The sequence below is a fragment of the Micropterus salmoides genome, unplaced genomic scaffold (assembly GCF_014851395.1).
Source record: "Micropterus salmoides isolate LMB-PRFRI ecotype aquatic unplaced genomic scaffold, ASM1485139v1 Ms_hic_scaffold_8, whole genome shotgun sequence".
Classification (NCBI taxonomy): domain Eukaryota; kingdom Metazoa; phylum Chordata; class Actinopteri; order Centrarchiformes; family Centrarchidae; genus Micropterus; species Micropterus salmoides.
Genome location: NW_024044570.1, coordinates 2,873,734 through 2,898,129, shown reverse-complemented (window position 1 = coordinate 2,898,129; position 24,396 = coordinate 2,873,734). Strand labels below are relative to the sequence as shown.

Genomic DNA, 24,396 nt, shown 5'->3' with positions numbered 1-24,396 from the left:
TGGCATCTAGTGGTGAGAGTTGTGAATTGCAACCAGTGGCTCAGTCACACCTCCCTTTGCAAGCGAGCAGGAGAAGCTACGGTGCTAAATAATACATGTCTAAATTTCACTTCTTTTCTTACTTCTAATAAACGTGACGACTTCTTCTTCATCGTAGTGATGTAACACGCCATTTGCCCGTTTGGGCTACTGTAGAAACATGGCGGCCAACATGGTGACGTCCATGTAAGAGGAGCCGCGGTGTATTTAGACAGAAATGTCTCATTCTAAGGTAATAAAAACATAACGGTTCATTATGTAACGTCTTTACACACCACTGAAAACAGTTATGGATCTTATATTGCATTTCTGTCTGTATATCCTCAGAAATATTACACGCTGGCCCTTTAAGTGTGACAGCAGTTGTTCACACATGGCATCCATTTAGCATTAGCATGTGTCCAGCATCCCTCCCTGACCACATGCCACCTTAAAAAGACATCCGTTAGCTCCGGCTAAGCTAACACGACACATGCTGCAGGGAGAGATGCTAACGCAGGCTGTAGGTTAGCTCTACAGGCGGAGCGAAAAGTGTCCCAGGAGAATAATCACTGTGTGTGAATTCTGTAGAAGTGAAAGACACGACCTGAGTCCGATTGTCAGGCTACGTTAGCATGTTAGCATGCCATAATAGAAGTAATCTTCAAATTACAGCCGAGGCTAACAGGAATGTGGTCACTTAGTTTTAGAGGCTTCCGAATAGAAAGTCAGAGGATTATTTAACATAAACATTAGTCCAAGGTTCAGACTTCCTGCAACAAGACGAGACGAGGAGACAAGAGAAAGGTACCAGAAGCCTGTGAACATGAAAACTGAAGGAGAGAAGTCAACTACAACTCCCAGGGTGCTTTTCAGCAGCACGCATCCAATCACAGAGATTGAAACTGACTGCAGCGACTCTGAGGTCAGTTCAGTAGCTCTGGTGCGACGTTTTGTGCACCTCTGATTCACAATGACGACTTCTTCGTGGCAACGTCAGCTGAGGCTCATGGGTATTGTAGTATTTAGAGCGGGAGACTCTAAGAGAGTCATTAATTAAAGTTTACAGCAGCAGCTTCAACCACTTCACAACTCCACGTTCTCAGTCCCATCTCGTGTCACGTGACCAACGGACCACAGGTGACCTTTACCTGGCAGACTGAGCTGCCACGCACCGTGTCAGCGGCAGCGCAGCAGGCCGCAGAAGGTCTTTCTGAAGGTGGCGTTACACAGAGCGTAGCAGCCGGGGTTGATGGCGCTGTTGATGTAACAGAGCCAGTATCCGATGGTCCACAGGACTTCGGGGATGCAGACGTGACAGAAGGCGGCGATGACGGCCATGATGTTGAACGGCGTCCACGTGAGGATGAAGGTCAGCAGGATGGCCAGGATGGTCTTGGTAACCCTCCCCTCCCTCGCCATCACTCGACGCTTCCGCCTCTCCTGAGACTTGAAGCTGGGACAGGCAGAGAACACCGCTGAGGCCGTCTTGTGGAGGTCGGTGTTGGACGAGGAGTCGTTTTCGATCTTGTTGTAGTCTTTGTCCGTGGCGTGGCGGGCAGCGGTCTGAGGGGGACCCCGCTGAGGAGACTGACTGACCCCGGCTGAGGTGTCACCAGGACTTCTGCACACTTTCTGGCTCCTTCTGGACTTTGGAGTGCTGGACTCTGATTGGTTCAGAGACAGATCAGAGGCTGGGTAACTGGTCACATGTCTCCGCCTGTTCAAAAGGAAGTCTTTTATGGACGGGCTGCATGTCCTGAGCGCGCCTCGCTCTGATCCGAGCGCGCTAAGTCGGCGGCGGCTGGCGTCAGACAGCCGGCTGTACAGGCCGATCATGACGAGCGCCGGCAGGTAAAAAGAAGGAAGCGTCGTCCCCAGAGTGACCGCCGGGCTGGCGAGGAGCTGGGTGTAACACTGTCCATCAGGGACCACACGTTGGCCCCCGGTGGTCTGCCAGCAGAGGATGGCGGGGGCCCATAAGACGAAGGACAGCAGCCAGGCGGCGCTGATCATCAGACCGGCCATCCTGCCCGTCCGCCGAGCCGGGTAGCTGAGCGGCCGTGTCATGCAGAGGTACCGATCCAAACTGATGATCAGCAGGTTCATGACGGAGGCGCTGCTCACCACGTGGTCCACCACGAGCCACAGGTCGCAGACGGCGGCCCCCAGGGGCCAGCGGCCCAGCAGCAGGTACAGCGTGTACAGGTTCATGGAGAGCAGGCCGATGATCAGGTCGGCTACCGCCAGGCTCAACAGGAAGTAGTTGTTGACGGTCCGCAGGCGGCGGTTCACTTTGATGGACAGGATCACCAGCGTGTTGCCGAGGACGGTGACCACGCTGAGGGAGGCGGTTAAAACGGCGATGAGGGTCAGCTGAGCCGCGCTGTACGGACACACCGCCGTGACCGGAGGCAGACAGGAGGCGTTAATGCAGGGGCGGAGCCAGGTGGAGGTGTTGAGGTCGGGTTCAGGTGCCATGTTTCCTGAAAACGCACAAACACACAGATTACTTAGAGTTATATTCCACACCGGGGCCTCTCCGGGAGCCACCGGGCGTCTCCGGGAGCCTCCGGGAGCCACCGGGCGTCTCCGGGAGCCTCCGGGCGTCTCCGGGAGCCTCCGGGCGTCTCCGGGTGTAGTCTGATGCCTTCAGGGTCTCAGAGGGAGCTGTGTTAAATCATCTTTTAACCTGACAAACATCATGTGTTCAGGACACAATTCAAACAGTTTGTCGTCTCTCGCTGTTGACTAACGTACCCTTTCTTTTTTTTAAGAAAGGGGAGGGGCTCAGGCTCTCACACAGAGAAGGGGGTTGCATTGTGGGTAATGTAGGCGGGCAGGATTTGTGGAATGAATAAAGATGATACCTCTGGTTCTGCTGCATTTTTAAAACCTGTCCATCGTGAGTCTCACAGAGAAGCGTGATGATAAAATCTCTGGAGGAGCGTTTTTATTTTTGTTGTGTTCATCATGTCCGAATCCGTCACGTTTCCTCTTTACACTGTTTCATTATGCTGCCGTAACCCAAACTGTCGGTGTTGACGGACGTGAAACTCCCACTGGGTAACAACTGGGTAACATTTTATTTTAAGGTAATTACACGCCTATTAGTGTTAATTAAACCACAATTATTCTCTTATTAGCTCTTATTAGAAACTTAATTAGTTTTAATAAAAGATAAAACATTCATTATTGGCTTTTAAGATATTTATATTTAATAAACCCTGCAAATGAGCATTGTTAATAGTTAATAAGAAAATTAATGAATTAAGGAATTATTATAAACCTCATAGTCATTAAACACCTTAACACTGTTAAGCCAATAATAATATAACTAACATTCATTAAGTGTCATTAATGTTAATAATGGACTTATGTTTATAAGCATCTCAAGTTATTATAAGATGCTTATTAACTCTTAATTACTGCTTATTACAAGATCCTTAAAATAAAGTGTTAGAAAACATCTGCTTCTTTGATTCAAAAGTCGGAAGCAACAAGAAGCCGGAGGACATGAAGATGGGAGGAGAGAATTCAACTACGACTCCCAGGGTGCATTTCAGCAGGAAACATCCAATCACAGAGCTTCAACACGAAAGGTCGCACTGCTGCGAGTTCAGGACATTAAATTTGTTCACTTTTAAAACTCTGGATCAGTTTTGGTTGCAGTCGGTGTCGAAAACTATTTGAATTTACGCCTCTGACGGTCTTCCAATTCTAAAACAACAATATTGCCAAATCTACAAATAAATTAAGAAAGCACATGTCGTTTTATACAGTTAATTACATTCTATTAATTAATGTAATGTTAATTACATATCTGACTCTTTTATCCAAAGCGACTTACACTTGCTGTACATGTCAGAGGTCGCACACCTCTCACACCACAGGCATGTGTCTTATCCACTGTTCCATCACCACTTTACTTACATTAAGAAAATAAAAGTGAGAGCTAAAAAAATTCTCTCTCAAATATATATATATATATATGAATTAAAAATAAAACAAAGTCTTCCTCTCCGTGGCAACAGAGGCTCATGGGTACTGTAGTGTGCAGAGACAGAACCGAGGTGTAAATAAATCTGTCGTTACCATACGTTCATAAAATCTTCAATATTTATAAATATTTGTCTATTTTATTCCAAACTGCAGATCGAGTGAATCTTTGTTGGTTAAAATTAGTAACCGAGATGTATCAGTGTTTTTTAAATATATTTTCTTATAGATATAATTTGTTTTATAGATTTAATATACAAGATATACGGTTGTTTTATGCTTTTTTTTAACCTCTTCTGTTGTCCAAGTTTAACTTCTGGTGTGGTTATTGAGTCTATTTGACTTGTTGCTGTTCTAATTTCTTGTTAAAGGAGGAAATTCAATAAACACACAATAAAAAAATTTAAAGATGTAATCCGTTTCTCAGAGTCTCGTTTTGTCTGAACAACTTTCCGAAACCCAGAGAGATTCAGAGAAAACATCTCAATTAATTAATTAACAATTAATCAAATTAGTTGCTGACTCTTTTTCTGTCGACCGACTAATTGATTTTGTTTCAGGTCACAAACAACCACAGAACCTCTAGCACACATATAATCTGAAAAAAGGGCCGATATGTAAAGTTCAGTCTTTTATTTTAAGAATTGATCTCAGATCTGTAAAATCTATTTCAACAGTAAATCTGACTGCTTCCTGTTAATTACCAACAGCCATTCTGTTAATCTGTCGCAGGATTAACAATCAAAGTCAGAACAGCTGCAACGATCAGTCGATTAACTGATGACAGAAAAATAACAGGTAACCGCTGTCATTATCAAATAGAGCTGCAACGATTGATTGATTAGTTGTCAACTATTACATTAATAACAATACTGATAATCGATTAATCGCATGTTTTTTTCCTCCTCTGTGACATTAAACTGAATACATTTTGAGGTGTTTGAGGACGTCACCTCTGCGTTTGGGGAAACACTGATGGACATTTTCTAAACCGAACAGCTGTGATGTTTGTTATTAACAATGAGCTTTGGGACTTGTTGGTCGGTCACTTTGGGCTCTGGGTAACTGTGACGGCAGAATCTTTACAAACCAATCAATCGATTCATGGAGTAAATAATCAGCAGATTGATCCAGAACAAAAAGAATCATCAGCTTCAGTCTGATACTAAATACTTTTTAAATTTGACAATAACGACGAGGAATAAATTATCTGAAAATAGTTCAACATTTTACCGTTTCAACACTTTAAGTCTTGATTACACTCACATACTTTCACTGGACGAACATTTTCACCACACTTTTACTTGTCATGGGGTATTTTTACTGTGGTAAAAGTACTTTTACTGCAGTAAAGAGTCTGAATACGTTCTCCACTTGTCGATAATTAAAAACTAAATTATTTTAACGACCACCAGAGGGCCCCAAACCTTAACTAGGAGCTCAAAGACTCCAGTGTTAAAGATCAACCTGCTGTCTCACCTGCTGCTGGTACTGGACCTACTGGTGCCGGACCTGCCGCTGATGTTGGTTCTGCTGGTGCTGGACCTGCTGATGTAGGTTCTGCTGGTGCTGGACCTACTGATGTTGGTTCTGCTGGTGCTGGACCTGCTGATGTAGGTTCTGCTGGTACTGGACCTACTGATGTTGGTTCTGCTGGTGCTGGACCTGCTGATTTAGGTTCTGCTGGTGCTGGACCTGCTGATTTAGGTTCTGCTGGTGCTGGACCTACTGGTGCCGGACCTGCCGCTGATGTTGGACTTGCTGATGTGGATTCTGCAGGTGCTGGACTTGATGCTCTCTCATCACCTCCTCAGCTGCGTCTCCTCCAGCAGCAGCAGTTAATATGTACCAGAGGAACCCCTCCCCCGTGTCTCCCTGCCTGACGTCACCCCTCCCCCGTGTCTCCCTGCCTGACGTCACCCTCCTGGTGACCCCTCCTCAGATCAGACTCACGTGGGCCGTAACGCCACATCACTCTGAGAGCAGAGCGAGCCCTGACTCCTTCTGTTCACCGTCAGTTTAACTTCCCTCCCTGCTGAGCCGTTAAGAGATCTGGATCCATAAAGGGGGTCCTGTGAAGGCTAAAGACCTTGTACCCAGTGATTCAGGATCTCTTTCCTGTTTTGGTGAGACTGCGTCTGAAATCACTTCCTGTTTGTCTGATCAGATCCCCTGAAAGAAAATCCACTAACGTAATGAAAACTGCTAACAATCCCACAATGCAATGCGTCACATTTGGCCGTCACATTACTCTCCAGTTTTGCTTTTAAGATGTTTTATTACAGAACATCTTTGAAACCGGACGGGATTACAGTGAAAACCACCGGACTCACCCGGCCTTTATTTGAGACGGGCTTTTAATTCCTTTCACACAAAAGTCTTGCTCGGCAAAGGCGGGAAATACGCTGCTGTTTGCATAAACAGTGGGGCTTTATAACATCACATTAGGAACAATCCACAGCTACGTTTTCCTGGATTTGTTTTAGGTTTTGGAAAGAGAATAAATCGTCCTTCTTTCAACCTCTCTGTGGAGCTGCTGTAACTATTACGAGTGCTACAGCGTTTATGTTGGAAAAATACAGCAATAAACGATAAAGATAGAAAATGAAGAAAATGTAGTTTTCATGGAGCGCCACCATAAAAGTGTCGGACCTCAGTCAGAGCCAGTCCCATACTGCGCTGTGATTGGCCAGCTCGCATAGGGTTCAGGTCTCATGAAGTGACTCCTGTGTTTATTTGTCGAAACATGAAGCCACACGGGGCCAGTAAACGGGACAGGCGTCTTAACTTAATGAACGAGTCTAAATTCGCTCCGCCATAGTTTCGAAATGAGCCGAAAATATTTTTACAATTCTCATGACATTACAGAGCTCTGACGTTGTGGGGGCGCTGCTGTGAGCTCGCACGCTCTGGCGTCCGACTCGAGACAACCACGTTTCTTTTGAGGTAACTACGGTAACTACGGTCTGTTTCTGTCACTCGTTTGTGAGGTAATAAGGCGTCTGTACAGGATGGAACTAAGATTAACTGGATCGTATTCACAGAAAGTATAAAACACATAACATGTGTCCATTAAAAGTAAAAACACACAATACATTTTTACATATTCTGTTTTCTATTCTTTGATTTGTTGGAAAAACATTATTTGTTGACTTTTGCTGCCGTTTCATCCCGATTTATAGCTATACAATGGGTTTATGATCAAATAGTTTATTAGAGCACAACACTGTTTACAAGTAGGGCTGGGCAATAAATCAATGATAATTATCGTAATATAATTTTCATCAACAACAATATAATAAATGTTCAATAACCCGTCATATAATAGTCGATTCAATTAATTTGAATCACGAACAAATTAGCACTTAATGTTTCTATTAAAATATTAATTTTGTTGAGGAAAAAGATTTTATCATAATAGTTTTGAATGTTCTCCCTCAGATTTGTGAAGTGATCCTCTGTTTGGCTTCAAGTGTTTGTGACGTTCTGACCATAAAGAAAAGTTTAACCACATTACTTAACCATCTGGTTTCTTCAATTTTCCCTCAGGAGCAAAAATCATCCTTTAAACTTGAAAAAAATAACGATTTGACGTATATCGTGATAATTATCGATATCGAAAGATGCCTTTTTGGCCACATCGCCCTATTTACAAAAGTTCAAAGTTCTTCATAGATTGGCTCTTAATTTTGCAACAAATGACAGCATTTGAACACCGGTTTCCCTTTTTGCTGGGGCCCCTGGAACCCCCTCAATTATGAGGGACTAAAAATGACATATCTATAAATGAATAAATAAATAATTAATGCAGAAATAAATTAAAATTAAATTTATTTTTGTTATAAAAAAAATTCTATTTCTGTATTTATTCATTTATAGACATGTCATTTTTAGTCCCTCATACTCAATGACCCCTGGGGGTCCCACGTTGAGAACCACTGGTCCAGCAGAACACTGGAGAATAATTTGTGTGTGGAGGTACAGCCCAAATGTTGTCAAGAATAAACTCACAGGTGACGCACAGAGGTGTTTGTCACAATATAATTTGATGCCTCGCCAACAATAAACGGCGACCCGCTCCAATTATGGGCACATTAAAATATTATCACTCCCTCTGAGATGTTTCAGCAGCACGCCACCTCCGTTAGTCTGCAAATCACTGATTATGAATATTTATTGTTATTTAAGTCGTTACAGTTTGTTGAAGGGCCGATTTGGCTTTTTAAACCCCTCCTAAAAATATAACTCTGATTAGATCTTTAACAGAAGCTGAACTTAGAGAGTTACTGAACTGAAAAGATGAACGAAGAACTAAAACTCAAGTTTTGCCCGATAATTTATTTATTAGCTATTGATCTACGAGACTACCTGAGTGTGTTCTCACATCAGTCTGCTGATAAACGCCGAGACAAACAAGTTTGTTGAAGAAGCTTCTCCACATTTTAAACACAAACACAGACAGCTGATCAGCTGAAAATGATCTTCAACAACTTGATCGGGTCACAGAAAAACTCTCAAAGCTCTTTAATTACATCACGTCTAAAAGTCAAAGCAAGGAATCGGAGCTGTACAGACTCCACAGGTGCACCCACGTTATTCACCAGCTGCGTGGTTGGACACGGCGGTGATCAGTTCATAATTCACAGGGGGGGGAGGGGCACAAGCCTCTCCCCACACCCCCCCACCCCCCAGAGAACCCAAACAAACACACACAAACAGTCAGTCTCTAAAATGTTCATTGATCAAGTAAAGCCAGGAGGAGCATTCAGATCAGCCTGTGTTTGTCTCTTACATGCAGCCGCCGCTGTCCTCGTCCAGGTCGCCGCGGAAACGAGATCCCTGATCTCACCTGGACTAACCTGCAGGAAACGAAGAGGGTTAAATAATAAAAAAAATAAAATAAAAAAGTAAACAGCTCCGTCTGGATCCACACGGTGTCTCTGCACGGCTCCAACCAGGGGCCCCCGCAACTATAACCCCGAAACGCACGCACACACAAACATTCAGTACACGCCCTGTGTGTGTGTGTGTGTGTGTGTGTGTGGCGAAGCACATGTGGAATAACAATAAAAAACTAATTAAAACCAGCAGAGCGTTGGCGGTTGGACAGGAAAAGGAGCACTTGATCCAAGAAATTCAAGTTTTCTTCTGCAGGTGTTTCAGGGAAAGAGGGAAGGCGGGTGGGGTCGCGGGTCAGGTGGGCGGGGTTTAGTGTGGAGGCCTTTCCCACCACAGGAACCTAACGAGCTTCAGGTTTACCCACCAGCTCTGGTTCTACTTTTGTTTGGCGAGATACAAAATCCTGACGCTCAGGTACCAGCTGGTCTGTCGGCGCCGCAGGACGCGTTTACATAAACGCGCGTCCTGCAAACTGAATGTTGTTGCGCATTAAAGCGCAAATCGTTAATATTTACAAAAAGACATTTCCAGGAGCGAATAACATTTCTCCTAAAGCTCCGCTCGCTTCAACGTTGTTTTGTTTCCTTCCGGAGCTTCGACAAATCTAATTTGACGCAAGCGAGCTTTGCGTCGAGTCCTGCTCCCTACTCTGCATCTGATTGGCTAATCATAACCAACGGAGGGAACGAGCACCGGCCAATCGGAGGCAGAGCTGTCGAAAGCCTGGCAGAAAATAAAAAACGCGCTTTCAACGGAACTGTACAGGAAACAAATATTTGTAGGTCATGTGACCCAGCAGCGTGTTTTCTGGCGGTGCGGAGCAGAGAGAGACCAGGACCAGGAGTCACCTGTCCCAAAGGACTCGGCCGGGTCTGGAGATCTGGTCTGGAGTCTTCAGATGTCAACATTCCTCGTTTGTCCCACAACAGAACAGGACGTGAACATGACGACATCCGTCCTGCCTTCGCCTTTTCAGCGACATTAATCGGAAGCGTTGGGCGGCGGAAAACAAGGCAGAACCAAGAACCCGGACTTTACAGGTTCAGGTTCCTGCAGTGGAAAAAAGACCAGGTTGCCCCCCTGACCGGCGGCAGAAAGGAGGTGCTACATGAGTCTCCCTCCCTCCCCACTACTACACACCACAACACACACACACACTCGCTCAGGAGCGCGCTCAGTCCGCACAGCTCGAGCCACGTTTATCCACAATATGTTCACATTTTCCCAGAGGTGGCTCGTTTGCTACCGAGCAGGTTTCACTTCTTCATTTGTGAAAGAACTTAACGTTGAAGCTCATTAAAAGACCGCAGCGGCGCCACTCGACCACTTTCAGCTCAAAATCACGTATATTTTACATCTACGATCTCAGTCTGGTGACTAAACCTCACGTTCAGACTCAAACCAGCCGTGAAGGCATCTCCTAACAGCCTGCCGTCTGCTTTTCCCTCATGTTCCTTCATCTCCATGAACTCTGTACCGTCCTGCTGCCCCACACGCTCACTACAGCGCCACACGTGGATTCATCCGCCGCTGAAAGTAGTGCCCAACAGATGCTCAGTGGGTTCGCAGCTGAGAGCCACCGACGGGAAGTCAGACATGTTTGCTGGTTCGGGTCTGAACATGTAGAGTAACGACATCCTTCTCCTCGGATCTGTTGATCCTGCAGGCCGCCGGTGGTGTTCTTTGATTTCTTTACAGTAACGAGTCGTGTAATCCATCCCAGCCAGTCAAACCTAAATCATCCCTCGCGGTAATGATGACGGCGACGCACATTAAAAAGAAAAACATTACAGTTCGCTTTAACGGATCCAACAGATTCATTTTCACACCAGACGGCGTTTCCTGCAGGAAAAACGCATCCAAACTGCGAAAGCACGGTGCAGCAGACGATCCAAACTGTTCTGCTAAATAAGGATTAGAACTGTAGTTTAGGTCAACAACTAAGCATCATCGTCATTATCAAACAATCTGCTGATTATTCTCTGGATCAACTCTTTAAGCTTTAAAAACATCAGAATATTGTGAAACCATCAAAACACAAAAATCTTTAATTTAAAGATGAATAAAAAGGAACAAATCGTCACATCTGAGAACCTTAGACCATCAAAATGTTTGACACCGACACTTTATGATTGACAGTCTCATCCGAGCGTCCGTTTAGTAGCTGTTCTGGAGCTTTCAATCATGTCACATGACCTTTCAAAGATCTTTTATGCACGCAAGTGTGGGGAAACACATGGAAATCTGCAGTTCTGGAGCTTTTAATCATATCACATGATCTTCTTCATGTACATAAAAGATCTTTTAAAGGCCATGTCACATGACTGAAAGCTCCAGAACAGCTACTAAACGGACCTTCAGGTGAGACAGATTCTGTGGTTTCGAAGGGTCAAGAAGAAACCGAACCTCAGCTGATACGATCCTGTAAGCCGTTGTGTCAGTTTGTGTTCACGTGTAGAGGAAAGACCTTTAGTTAGTGGGGTAGTGTTGCATTGTGGGTAATCTAGGCGTTAAAGGAGTGCTATGACGCTCAGCGGAGAGAAGTCTTTACTTTACTCTTGTAAATATATTTTCTTGTTTTCCTTTTAGCGTCTGTGAAGTCAAACTACATATCGTGACGTGCATTTCTCACGCAATCTGACCAGATAACGGCCCCCTGACTCTCTCGCCGCCGCCTCTGACTGTGGCTCTAGTGGTCGGAGACGCTGTTGTGTATTTTCAGCTTCAGCAAGAGTTTACTTCCAGACAGACACAAGCACACGTCCATCCACACTTTAGTGCTAGTAACCGGGTTGGGATGAGTTTTCTAAAGAGGGGTGGGGGTTCGGAGCGGGCCATGATGAATCCCTCCCCCAAACAGGAAATTTTTCTTCTCCTCCTCAGCCTTTAAAAAAGTTTCAAAACAAAACTGAAATGAAAATACTGATCAGACATGCAGATGTAAATTCAGCTCGTTCAGTCTCAGGTGTCCGTTGAGTCGTCGATGATTGATTTTCTGGGTGCTGGAGACGCGTAACGTCCTCCATTTAACTGCAGGGCGGCGACACAGAGTTCAGCCGCCGACACGATTTCTTGTTTTCAAACATCATAATTACACGGTACAAAAAAAAACAACAAAAAAAAAAAAACAGGCTTCAAAATAAAGAAGTGCTGAATTCACTTTTTTACACTTCAATCACTCACTATTTCACATTAAATGTCAACATCACATGGCACCGAATGCAGCACGTTGGAGTAAATGTGTGAGAGAAAGAGCAACTCCGCCCCCTCCCACCTGACCCCACCCCCGGGCGGCGAGGAGCTCAGCGCTAACCGGCCCCCGTTCAAGTAGAAACCCTTTCTGACGAGGAATGATCGCAGTTCAGCTTCAGTCCAGTTCTGTAAGTGCAGAGGAAGTGCACGACAACGCCACTGACGGTTCGGGGGTGTGGAGGGGTGAGACGGGCGTCTTGTGCCCCTTCTTTTCCAGACGGGAGACCCTGTGCAGAGTCGAAGGAGCACCCATTAGATACAGAGATGGAGATAAGGCTTTGAGGAGCATCCTTTTGCTAAACCCGTCGGTCAACTCTCTGCTTCTCTCGGCCAATAGAGAACTACCTGCTGTACGGGTCACCGGGGTAACTGTGGGGGCCGCCGCCCCCTCCGCCCCCGCTGGGGAGGGGACTGTGAGAGGAGGAGGAGGAGGAAGACAACAGCAGGGAGGAGGAGGGACCCGGCAGAGATTCGTCGTCTGTTCGACCCCCAACAAACACGTCGTCCATGTCCAGAGAGAGGCCGGAGGGCTGGGGGCCCGACAGCCCCTGGGGACCCCACATGGGGGCCAGCTGTTCAGACGGGTCGGAAGCCTGGGGAGGGGCGTAGGTTTGGGTCTGGGTGATGAGGAGAGGACCCGAGGAGGTGGAGGGGGCCGTCACGGTGGGGTCAGCCGCAGGCCTGGAGGCCCCCATGCCCGTCTGGGAGCCGCGGTGGATTCGGTGACTGACGATGATGTTGTTTCCGAACCCGCCCATGGAGGCCATGGTGGTGCTCTGCTCCCGCTGGACCACGGCGGTCATCCCGCCCTCAGCGATCAGCCTGCGGATTCGCGCCAGGGCGTCTTCACCCGAACCGAACTCGGGAGACTCTCCTGGAGAAACGAGAGCGACAACAGAGGACACGTCAACACAAACACTCAGTCAGACACAGTTTACCCTTCAGGCTCTCAGAGATCCGACACTCCAGTTCTCAGACTTGGACACGGAACTTTTCTTTGGTCAAAGTTTTGTCCGTTAAGGCGGCAGCCGATCCGAAACTCACGGGTCAGATGATTTTCGGATCAGCAAAAAAAAAAAAAAAAAAAGAGCTGCTTCGGCTCTGATGTAGCTGCCTCTCTCTGTCTCTAATCAATGTCCCGCCCACAGCTGGTGGTTACACATCACGAGTAACAGCCTATCGGCACTGAAGGCTGCTGTGCTTCAAAGAGGCTGAGCTGCGAGTCCGACGGGGTTTCACTCAACGGAGGAGACGGCTTTTAAATCAGTCGCTGACCCCGTCAATGCCCGTCTGTCTTTTCAATCGATTATTACTTCAAAAACACGACGACGGTTGAAGTCTGCAGTGAATCTGCTGTTCACCTGCGTGTCGAACCGTATGTGTTGGGGGGGGGGGGGGGCGCGTACAGATCACCACTGGTTCCCATAGTGCTTTGGGGGATGTAAACAGGAAGTATAATTTTCCACGGAGTCGCTTCAGATGCACAGACTTCCCTCTCTTTTACATTCAGTTTGGTGGCTGGAACTGACCGGCTGATTCTCAAAGATCTTTAGGAAATCCTGAGCAGCTCTAGTGGAACATGTTGAGGGGAGATGAAAAATGGGTTTGACCGACAGCTTCACACGTTAGAGACGACTTTGTGTTGGTGATCAGTTTGAAAGGTAAGCTAGTGAAACTATTATAATTCAGTACGTCTGTAATCGTTGCATCGGAGAGGTGGCTGTTCCCAAAATCCTTTAAAAATAGATTCAAAAGAGATTCATCACATTCAAGTAACTTACAGTGATGCATGATAATATGCATGATTACACAGGATGGTTTTGTCTTTAAGGTGTTTTAGAGAAGTTGGGAGTCTGTAGCAGAGCTCAACGAATAAAAACAACCTTTATATAATCCTGATAAGGGAATGAAGCTCTGCAGCTGAGCCGTGATTAGGTTGAAGACAGGAAAGTGTTCAGACAGCTCTGCTCTCAAACCTCTCGCTTCTGTAGCACAGCTGTCAATAATCAGCCAATAACAGCTGATTCAATTACAGCTTCAACTCCACGCACGCAGCAGGAAGGAGTATGAAATGGAGAGGATTTTACAATTAGGGAACTAGTATGCAAATTTAGCAAATGCGCACGTGTATCAAGGAACAAACGGAGAATAAAGCTGCGTTAAACCCTCAGTGTGGCTGTGGAGCAGACAGCGGAGCAGTACCGGTGCTAGCGGCGGACGTGTTAGCATCTGCTGAAGCTTCAGCCTGGCTGCCGTCCTGAGCCCTGCTGGCCTGAGACGCCTCCAGCTGTGCAGCTCCGCTCGTGGACGGAGTCTCAGAAGGGACATCTGAGGAGAGAAGAAACACAGGTAGAGCAAAGTATTACACAGTTAGGAGCCGGTAGAGCAAAGTATTGTACAGGTATGTACTGGTATAAGCTGGTGTAAGTAGAGTTTCAGTACTGGGTTTTGGCTGGGAGACGCTGGGCTCTGATAGGTCCCTCTCTGTTTGTGTCTCAGCGTTCTGCAGCTGGATGATTGGCGTCTGGGTTCCTTGTGATGTCACTGAAGGGGTGGGGTGTCGGGGCTGAAGACCAATCGCGTTCATCAAACCCATGTCTCTGTCCAGCCTCCAGCCAGAGCGGTTTGGCCTAAAACAACGTCACAGAACAAGAACTCGTACGTTAGTACAGCACAAAACACGCCGCTCGTCCCTTCTGATTAAAGTAAAGTGATTTAAGACCATCAGGCTTAAATCACTTTACGAGGCAAACGTTGCAAAAGGTAATACTGAAACTAAATGATCTCGACAGGCTCAGATGATCCAAGTGTTCAAACTCAAGCTACACAAAATTTGGTTTAGATGCGTCACACCAGACACTAACTACAGTTGTTTTCCTGACTATATTCTAAAGGTTTTTACAGTGGAGTTAGTTTACACACCATCTTTAGTCTGAATTATAACAACATTTTATTCCCAAAAACATGTTGAATTATTTTTTTCTATTCCTATTAGCCTAGTATTTTCTGATTTATGATGTAATAAAAAGAGATCTCCAAAATCCCGTCTGTTTTATTTTTGTTTACACATCAGACTCAAATGTTTTTACAATCATTTTAAACCTGACTTAATCCAGAGTTCAGATTTCAATTCTGTAAAGATGCAAGTTAGCCCCTATTTTATTAGATACTGCCTCATTTGCATATTTAAAGATACAATTTCATCAAACCTGTAATACCAGAAAGTATTGTTTCAATGTGAGTAACCACCTCGGAAAGTTTCACGGTGATATCTGTTTCTTTCCTATTCTCCTGCAGTGTCTCACCTTCAGCATCCAAATGTTGTAAACACAACTAATCCAGACTAACCCGGTGTGATCAGCTAAAATAATCCAAATTATTCTCTTGCAACTACCTTGGTTCTCTGACCTCAGGCAGAGGTTTGATTTGTTAATTATTGATGAAGTTACTTTGAATAACAGTGTTCTCTTATTTTGAAATAAAGGCAAGTACAAGTTTTCTGGTTTGGCCTCATGTGTGACAGCAGGACGGAGTTTAGAGTAGAGGAAGAGAGGGTTCTCACCCTGGTCTGTCAGATCCTCGGGTCCGGCTGGTTCCACTGTTGTTGACAGAGAATAAAGGCTCGCTGTTCGACTCTGCGGGGCTCTCGCCGTCGCTTCGATAGAACCTAAACACACACACACACACACACACACACACACATTAATTCACTTCCATTCAGGAAGTCTTAAAAGCAGAGGAGGGATTTCTTCGTGGAATCACACAGTCCACGACCTCATTAAAAGAGCTAATTGACCATCTCCAATCAATGGTCTTCCTGTTCAGATTGAGCCTTAGGATAATCACATCAGCTACCGTCTCGTTAGGGAGGCTGAGGAAGAGAAGCTCCCTGCAGCGCAGAACCAAATCCAACCAACCAGACGGACGGCTGGAGTCAAGGTAACGTATTTACTCATTCATTATGGTTCAAGAGCAGCACTTTATCTTCGAGTTAGTGTTGAAGCCAAGTCAGAGAAAGATGCACAAAGACTCCCAGGTGATAAAGAAAATTAAATCAGTCTTCGATCACCAGGACCCGTGTTGGTCAAACATCACAGAGAAGAAAATCCCTCCTAACTGGCAAGCTTTTCATTTTATATTTACAAACCTGGTCAAACCACATGAGTGCACATAATTTCATTTCTTTCTTTATTTCAGGTTATAACTCGAGCTGGGCAGTGTGGCCAAAAATGTGATCAAGACAAAAAACATTTCATATCATTCGATACCGACAATTATCACGATAAATTGTTATTTATTTCTATTTTAAAGGCAGATTTTTGCTCCTGACTGAAAACTGAAGAAACCAGATGGAAAATTAATTGGTTAAACTTTTCTCTATGGTCAGAATGGGACAAACACTTGATGCCAAAAAGTGAATCACTCAACAAATCTGTGGGAGAACATTCAAAATTTTAACAAATATCGATATTTTTTCAGTCCCCTTTCTTCAACAAAATTATTTTAATAGAAGAATTAAGTGCAAATTTGAAAATGAATTAAAACAAATATTTATTGACGATATATTGAACATTTATTATATATTGAGGAAAATTATATTGTGATAATTATCATTATTGTTCCAACACACAGTTTTACACAAAATATGAGCTGCAATCAGTAACGAGTGAGAAAACACACAAACGAGAAGAGAGAAGATCAATAGGGCTGGATTGGAATATTCAATCGTTGGGTACGCATTTGATTTTTAATTCTAGTACTCGAATACTGAGACCGCTCGCAGCAGTGAGGGTAAATGAAACTAAATGAAGCCCTCAGCTGTGTGGGAGCTCTTTAAACTGAGCGAGGACGACGGCAGTGTGGCAGCTACAACAACATAATGAAATCATTTAAATAATCATATTAGGCCAATTGTAGAAGAACATCCTTCAGTGTTTACCATTAATTAACGAGACCATGTCGGCCCGCCACAGTCTAATTTGCTCCGCCATTTTATTTTATTTACACATCTTCTAATAACATTTCAGACCTCTAACGTGTTTTGTGGGAGCTGCTGTGAGCTCGCTCGCTCACACACTTTAACATCCGACTCGACAACCACTTTTCTTTTGAGGTAACTACGGTAACGTTAACCGTCTGTGTCTCGTCTGTGAGAAGGAGATTAAACTAGCCGCACCTACATTTGGAGTGCGCACGTATTCAAGCCTTTACGGTAAGAGAAGCGGCCCAGAGCGAGCTGACAGGCAGGTTAGAGACTTTATCCTGTCAGTTTGTCTCTTTAGTATGAAGAGAGGCTGTGAAGTCTTCATGTTACGCCGGACGAGAACCACATACAACATTATTTATCAAAGGAGGAGGAAACACATGTGACAATGTCCGGTTTTCAAAATAAGGCGTCTGTACAGGATGGAAATAAGATTAATTGGATTATATTCACAGAAAGTATAAAACATATTATATGTGTCCATTAAAAGTAAAAACAACAACAACAAAATATTAGGAAATTTACTCATTCTATGTTCAGATTTTTTAGAACATTAAATACATTTGTTGCCGTTTCATCGCCTTCGAGCTCTACAATGGGTTTATGATCAAATAGTTTACTAGAGAACAACATTATTTACAAGAGTTCTTCATAGATTTTTTCTTAAATTTAGCACCAAATTAATGCATTTAACTTTAAAATGTACAAAATCCTCTTCTGGAAAAAGGCGCTCATCCCGCCTGCTCTGCTGCTAAACTATTCCCAGATTCTGCTCTGGACCTGCTCGGCTCAGACTCACAGCTCCGGTTCCCTCCTGCCACCAACCCGGTTCTGCAGCCTCTTCCACTTCTTCACTCTGCCTCACTCTTCTATGGCTCTTAAATAATCCTCTTTATCTAATTAAAGTCTCCTCCCTCTTTTTGTCTTGTGCTTGGTTTCTACAAGCTCAGCTGAAACAACGTTGTAAAACTAAACTTTGGTTTGGCTTTTTTAGACTACGCTGCAAGAATAAAGACATTCTCTCGCTCTCTCTCTGTGCCTTCTCTCTCCCTCACTCATGTCACTGCCAGAACTTTTTTGGCATCTTTCTTCTGCTGTTCTGCTTCTATCTATTAAATAAAAAGCTTTAGCTCGTGAAATGACAGCCTGCTTATCAACAGACATTTAAAAGAGGTCATATTCTGCTCATTTTCAGGTTCAGAATCTTATTTAGAGTTTGTACCAGAGCAGGTTTACATGGTTATATTGTTTGTCATACTGCACATTGCTGCAGCTCCTCTTTTCAGCCTGTGTTGAAGGCTTCGTTTTAGCTATGGAGTGATACATCTAGTCTCTAAATGATCTTTGTTGGGAGCTGCACATGCTCAGTTCCTAGTTAAGGACTACTAGCCAATCAGAAGCAGAGAAGGGCGGGTCAGCGAGAAGCCGGTAAACGGCTCGGGTTCAGCCGTACAACACGGACTGGAGCGAGAGTTTCAGAGCGGTGAGTTATTAATCTGTATCCATAAAGTTTTAACTGAGCTCTGTCTCTACATCACAGGAACAACTTTCTGTCCACTGACTGCCTGGAGGGTAGCTAGTGTTTGGAAGGGAGAGGAGAGCTGTGTGCTGCAGCTCGCTGTTTCTGAGTAGCTGCTCCGTGAGGGTTATATGAGGTGCGTTTAGCTTTCGGGAAGCGTCTGGACTACAAACGAGCTGTTTTCAGTTCAGAGCAGAGTTTTCTGTGGGAGATGGGAACTCACTTTGGGCTGGACTTTGGGCTTTTTCACTTTGCAAACCTGTTACATGCACAAAAAAGGAATATAACTCAATAAAGGAGAGAGGAAAACCACCTCTTAACGTGACAGATTTTTCAGCACGTATAATTTATTCTGTAGTTATTTGACCATAGAGATAAAACTTGATGCCATTTTCTGCATTACGACTTCAATCCTCATGTAATGCTCTGAAAATTTGTCAGAAAACAGCATCATAATTTCTACTTTGTCACGCCGTCCCCCAGACGCCGTCTGTTTGGGGGGAAATTTCTGAAACAACTTTTCTGAGGTAGGAGTGGTTTTAGCCCCAGATAAACTCTGCGACGCTGGATAAACACGGGCCCAGAACTCACAGAAAGCATATAGTCAAATCCTCCACGTGTCTCTGGATAGCAATAAAAACATGATTTGCAATACAAGCATTTAAAGAGCTCTAGTGTCACACAGCTGGGAGACTCACACAGGCCGGCAGATGACCAGGTCTCCCTTGTTGGTTCCATAAGCCAGACCCATTCCTGGATCCGGCAGCCAGCGAGCAGAGTTGATACTGACGTGGCGCCTCTGGTCTGGAGCCATCGGGTAAACCACGTTGAACACCATCTGAAAACACAGCACCAGCACGTTCAATCAACACACAGTGACAAGACACAGATATCCAACACACCGCAGCGAACACCAGCTGACTCTGGGAGGAGGTGCACTTTAAAGAGAATCTCAAGGCTGAAAACTCAAAGTAGTTTGTAAGCAATTTTCTGAGACAGAGAAATATAAAACATAAGAGTTTGCAATTACCAGTGAGTTTATGCATTTTAGGGCTAAAAATTATGATTAAAAATCGCTGTACAGTAATACACAGTATATCGTCTAGTGATATTAGTTTGTGGCCTGCTCCAGAAAGCAACTAACAAATAGTAAAATACACGAGAATAAAAGACACCAAAAGGTATTTAATATTTTTTTTAAAAGAAACAATACGGGGGACAAATTAAAGGAAAATGAGTGGAGAAACATAACGAACGCAGACGCTTCCACACGGACACACTGCAGGGTGCAATTAAGCAATTAACATCCAGTGATCAGGGTTCCCACTCTTTTCAGATCTTTTTCAGTCATGCTCTAACATGTTCCTCTCTGCGGACGTCTGACTTTACAGACGTGCAGTCTACGGCTATAACTTATCAAATCATCTGTTACATGTGTAGAAATGATGACAAAGTGATCGCGCCTTGTTATTACGCTATGTTTTAATATTGTGATTGTATTTTTTTTAAAAGTCCTTTGAGTTCTGTGCTTATGCTTTTCTGATAATTATATTTTAACCACTGCTGCCTGAACACCAGTAACTGAACAGAGGATCGTTACACCTCTACTAACGAACCAGTCATTAGTGTTGTAGTACTTTTTTGATGGTCTTGTCTCAGTCTCAGACATTGAGGACTTGGGATTTTATTTCACGACCAGTCAAAACCATAACTTTGGGAATATCAACAAATTTTGCATTGTCTGATTTATTTGTTAACATCCAAACTTTGATTGGATGTAAAACTCATTGTTTCAAATGCAACAAATAACCCTAATTAAAAATGTGTTGTTCCCGTTAACGACTGTCCCCGCGATGGTCAGCATGGAAAAGGAGCGTTGAATAAAGATGCTGACGTTGATTTCAGCTCTTAGTGTTTTTAATGGGAATGTGGATCTTTCAGATCAATCTGAGAAGTTCCTCTGATCTCGTTCCACTGGTCTTGGTCTCAGCCCCTAAAAGTCTTGATCTTGTCTCGGTAAACTCTGGACTTGGCGTCGACTCTGTCTCGCCCTCCCTCGTTCTTGGTCTCGACCAGGGATGCAGCGATTACCAGATTTCACTATTAACCGTTACATCCTGTTGCCTCCTCCTGTCTGTGTTGAGAAAATGATGCCAGGTGTAAAACACTAACAAACATCAGGAGCTTCTAGACTTTCAGGATCATTTTCACTAAAACATGTACAGATGAGAGTTGATGACAGTAACAGAACAGTTTATTCCCTTCCCTTATAACAATTTCCCCAGAGAGATAAATGAAGTTAATATTCCTCTTAGCCTACATTAATTATACTTACATATAATAAAATTATAAAAATGTAATTGTTAATGTATTTAAATATTAAAAATCTACTTATTACTAGTGTTGTGAAATTAATTAATGCATAATAATTGTAATAATCTTGAAACCGTGATTATTTCTCTGACAATAATCATACCTACAAAATCTGTCATCATTGCATCCCTAGTCTGGACTTGGTCCAAGTCCCTAGAAGCCTTGGTCTTGACTTAGTCTCGGTTTGGGCGGTCTTGATGACAACACTACCAGTCACATCCATCACCTTGATAACGACCCCACAGAGGTTAAAATAGCTGGGACCCCCTGCAATTTAGTCAGAACTGAAGAAACCTCTTTAATAAAACACGAAACATCTTCAGGTGTCTTCAAACAAGTCCAGCTAGCCTTGATTTTAACCCACCTCGAATAATCTGAGATTGATAAAACGACGACAGCCGATGGGTTATGGACAGACCTGCATGCAAATGTGATTCTTCAGTACTACTCGGATTAAAAACGGAAACCAGAACGCTGCCCTGACCTTCAGATTCTGCATTCTTATGCAGATATCGGTTTACAGATATCAACACAAGATAGAATAAACCACCTGAAATAAAGCAGAGCTTAGGTGCTCCTTCCTCACTCTGTCTGCACAGTGAGTCATGCTGTTAGAATCACTTCAGTATTAGCAGTTTAATTAACAGTGCTGCTGTCGAATGCTGCTGCCGGTCAATAACAGTGAAGTGGTCGTGCCGTCAGTGCTGCCTCACCCTGATGGAAGTCTCTCCACCGTGAGGCTGCTGCAGGCGGAAGACTTGCGCCACCATGTGGTCGGTGGTGGGATGCAGCAGGATCCTGCGAGAGGCCAGGCCAACCATCACATAGCAGCCCATCGGAGACAAGCTAACAGAGATGGCATTTGGACCTGTTCAAGAAAAAAACAACACTTTCCTTACAGAAATCTGACTGGTAGCATTTACACAACAAAGTTATGAACTATTATCCTTTTGGATTCAGACATTTCTGCACAATAAAGTCCATAAAACTGCAACTTCAAACTAATTCTAATATCTGCCTACGCTTGGCTTTCACTGTGAACACACAGTATTTACAGCGTTTGTTGATAGAGGGTGAACTTTAGAGGCATACTGTACCGAATCTCTTGGTGTAGAGCATCTCTCCCAGGTTGTGGGGAGCCAGAGAGTAGATGGCCAGGATGCCCTCGTCTGGGAAACCCCGCTGACTGCTGGGGATGAAGACAGCCAGCAGCTGACCGTCTGCAGAAATGTCGCAACTCGCGTCGTTGTAGATCTTACAGTTTGGCACCAGAACGTTGACTGAGGCTGGACAGGAGACAAAAGGTCAGTCAGTCTTTACCATCTTATGTTAAAATCAAAGTGCACTGGCCGAGAAGTACTCCAGCACATTACGCCTGTGAGACTGTGATTTGTTGTTTTTACGCAGATTAAACAACAGGGATGACGTGTTAGTCAGATTTTCCCTAATGTAGAACTTTTCCTTTAAGGATTAGCAGCTGTTTGAGGGAGGGTGACGCCGCTGCACCCAGTCAAGGTGAGGTAAACTACACAGGACAGCACCGCCTCTCTCAAGAACAAAAATACACTAATGGGAATACGTATAAAAAAATTTTAAAAAAGCCCTTATTTCAGTGTCTGACCAACACCCAATAATGCTGCACCAACAGTTACATCTCAGTAGAGCTGCAGCTATCGATGACGTCCGTAATTGGGTAAGAAATACTTGTGCTTTATTAAGGAGCAATAGTAAATACGCTAAAGAGAAAATGAGACAGGTCTCTTGAAATTAACAACTAACTTTGGATTTCTTAAACTGCACCGTCAAAACTGAACCCATTTTAGTGCCATATTACTTTTTGGGTTTTAAAAAACTAACTTTCTGAAATGCAAAAACAAACCTTTTGGTTTCAAATAGGTTTATACTTAAGTTTCAGGACCAGAAGTTTCAACCTAACTACAGTCTTTGTGGCCTTTGTGGCCTTTGTAGGAGGCAAAAATGAGTGGACAGGAAGTGGGACTATCAGAATAATAAACGGACTGTAATGTTCTGCTTTCTGCTGAGATACATGAATAAAGTTCAGCTTATTTTCTGTGGTTAAAATCTGGAAGAAAACCTTAACTAACCAGCCACCACACAGATTTACATTCTTAACTGACCATTTCATTTAATTAACGTAGCCTACATTCTTTACAAGCTGTCAGATCAGACCAAAGGCGATCTGAACCGTCTGAGCGCACACAGCGTAAATCGAGTTACTTGAGGAATCGTTTCAACCCAAACCAAAGTGAAAAGTAAGGAGTTGTTGTACCATTGCTGATCTCAGGCAGATCAAATTTGGTGAAGTCCCACCACTGCAGACGGTAGGTAGTGTTAGCGATGTTGCTGGCGACCGCAGACTGACCATCTCCGATCGATGCACCTGAGGAAAACAACAGTAAACACTCAGCGTTAAACAGGCGGGATATTTATACATCAGTCAGCAAGACTTTAGCACTGAATTTTCAATCAATACATGGTGAGGAAACGTAACAACCTGCACCAAACCCTGTCAACATTTGGCTTGTAGCTGGTGGCTATTTTCAGCAAAGTGTGTGTATTTACCGGCGAGTACTCTGTTGACAGAGGAGTGTGTGGCCAGGCCAGGCTGACCTCTTTCATGGAAGATCCCAGCGTAGGGCAGGTACTCCGGCAGGAGGAAACGCCTGGAGGAGAACAGGACAAAAACAAAACCATAAATGACTTATGGATTAGGGCAGAACAATTAATTGCAGTTGCGATATTATCGCGATGTGATAAAACAAGATTTTCTAATCGCAAAGGCTGCGATTACTTAAATTTTATAGTGTCACACAGGGAATGAAAGTAGTGCCCGCCACCCGCGGGTAACTTGGTGGTGACTTTGACGGACAGGAAAAATACCCAACAGAAAGACGCGTGCAGTAAGGTAAGCGTATTGTGGCGATCGGCGCCAGCGTCACGCACACGGCCACCAGTCAGCTCAGGAAACATCTTTTTTTAGTTTTAAGTCCTACAGAGGCCCGGTCTGTTCCGAGTTACAGCCAGCGCGCTGCTGACCAGCATCGGAGGCTGCGGGGGAACTCTGGTGTTATCGGATAATTACTAAGCTTGTCTATTAAACACGAGAGGCTTCACTTAGTTTAAGGTTCAATTCAAAAGTTGGCCAATGAAAATAAAACCGGAGTATTTTTTTGTTTGCTTCCTGGGATACAGAGAGACTCCTGGGAGACTCATTAATTGCTGGTTGAACTGTGGGTTTGTATTGAGCGCTTACTGTATAACACACTGTGGTGAACTTAAGTGTTTCTTGTGGTCTGTAGGCCGACCTGATGATATTATACCCTATATATTA

General features: G+C 44.2%; 2 protein-coding genes across 3 annotated transcripts in view; both read right to left on the bottom strand.

Annotated features, from left to right (window-relative positions):
• Positions 1-31: 31 nt before the first annotated feature.
• Positions 32-5,989, bottom strand: chrm4b (cholinergic receptor, muscarinic 4b). The gene is made up of 3 exons (XM_038706027.1): positions 5,971-5,989; positions 5,497-5,823; positions 32-2,504 (listed from the first exon to the last, which is right to left on the bottom strand). The coding sequence occupies exons 1-3, from the start codon at positions 5,987-5,989 to the stop codon at positions 1,198-1,200; spliced, it is 1,653 nt and encodes a 550-aa protein (XP_038561955.1). The 3' UTR covers positions 32-1,197.
• Positions 5,990-8,335: 2,346 nt separating this feature from the next.
• The window catches only part of ambra1b (autophagy/beclin-1 regulator 1b), a 34,383-nt gene continuing 18,322 nt past the window's right edge, over positions 8,336-24,396 (bottom strand). For both annotated transcript variants that reach the window (XM_038705192.1, XM_038705193.1), the window contains 9 exons: positions 23,628-23,728; positions 23,335-23,445; positions 22,142-22,330; positions 21,758-21,912; positions 19,370-19,509; positions 15,731-15,835; positions 14,611-14,798; positions 14,371-14,496; positions 8,336-13,042 (listed from right to left, as the gene is read on the bottom strand). In XM_038705192.1, coding sequence (XP_038561120.1) covers positions 12,510-13,042; positions 14,371-14,496; positions 14,611-14,798; positions 15,731-15,835; positions 19,370-19,509; positions 21,758-21,912; positions 22,142-22,330; positions 23,335-23,445; positions 23,628-23,728 — 1,648 coding nt within the window. In that variant the 3' untranslated portion in view covers positions 8,336-12,509. The remainder of the gene's footprint in view (positions 13,043-14,370; positions 14,497-14,610; positions 14,799-15,730; positions 15,836-19,369; positions 19,510-21,757; positions 21,913-22,141; positions 22,331-23,334; positions 23,446-23,627; positions 23,729-24,396) is intronic.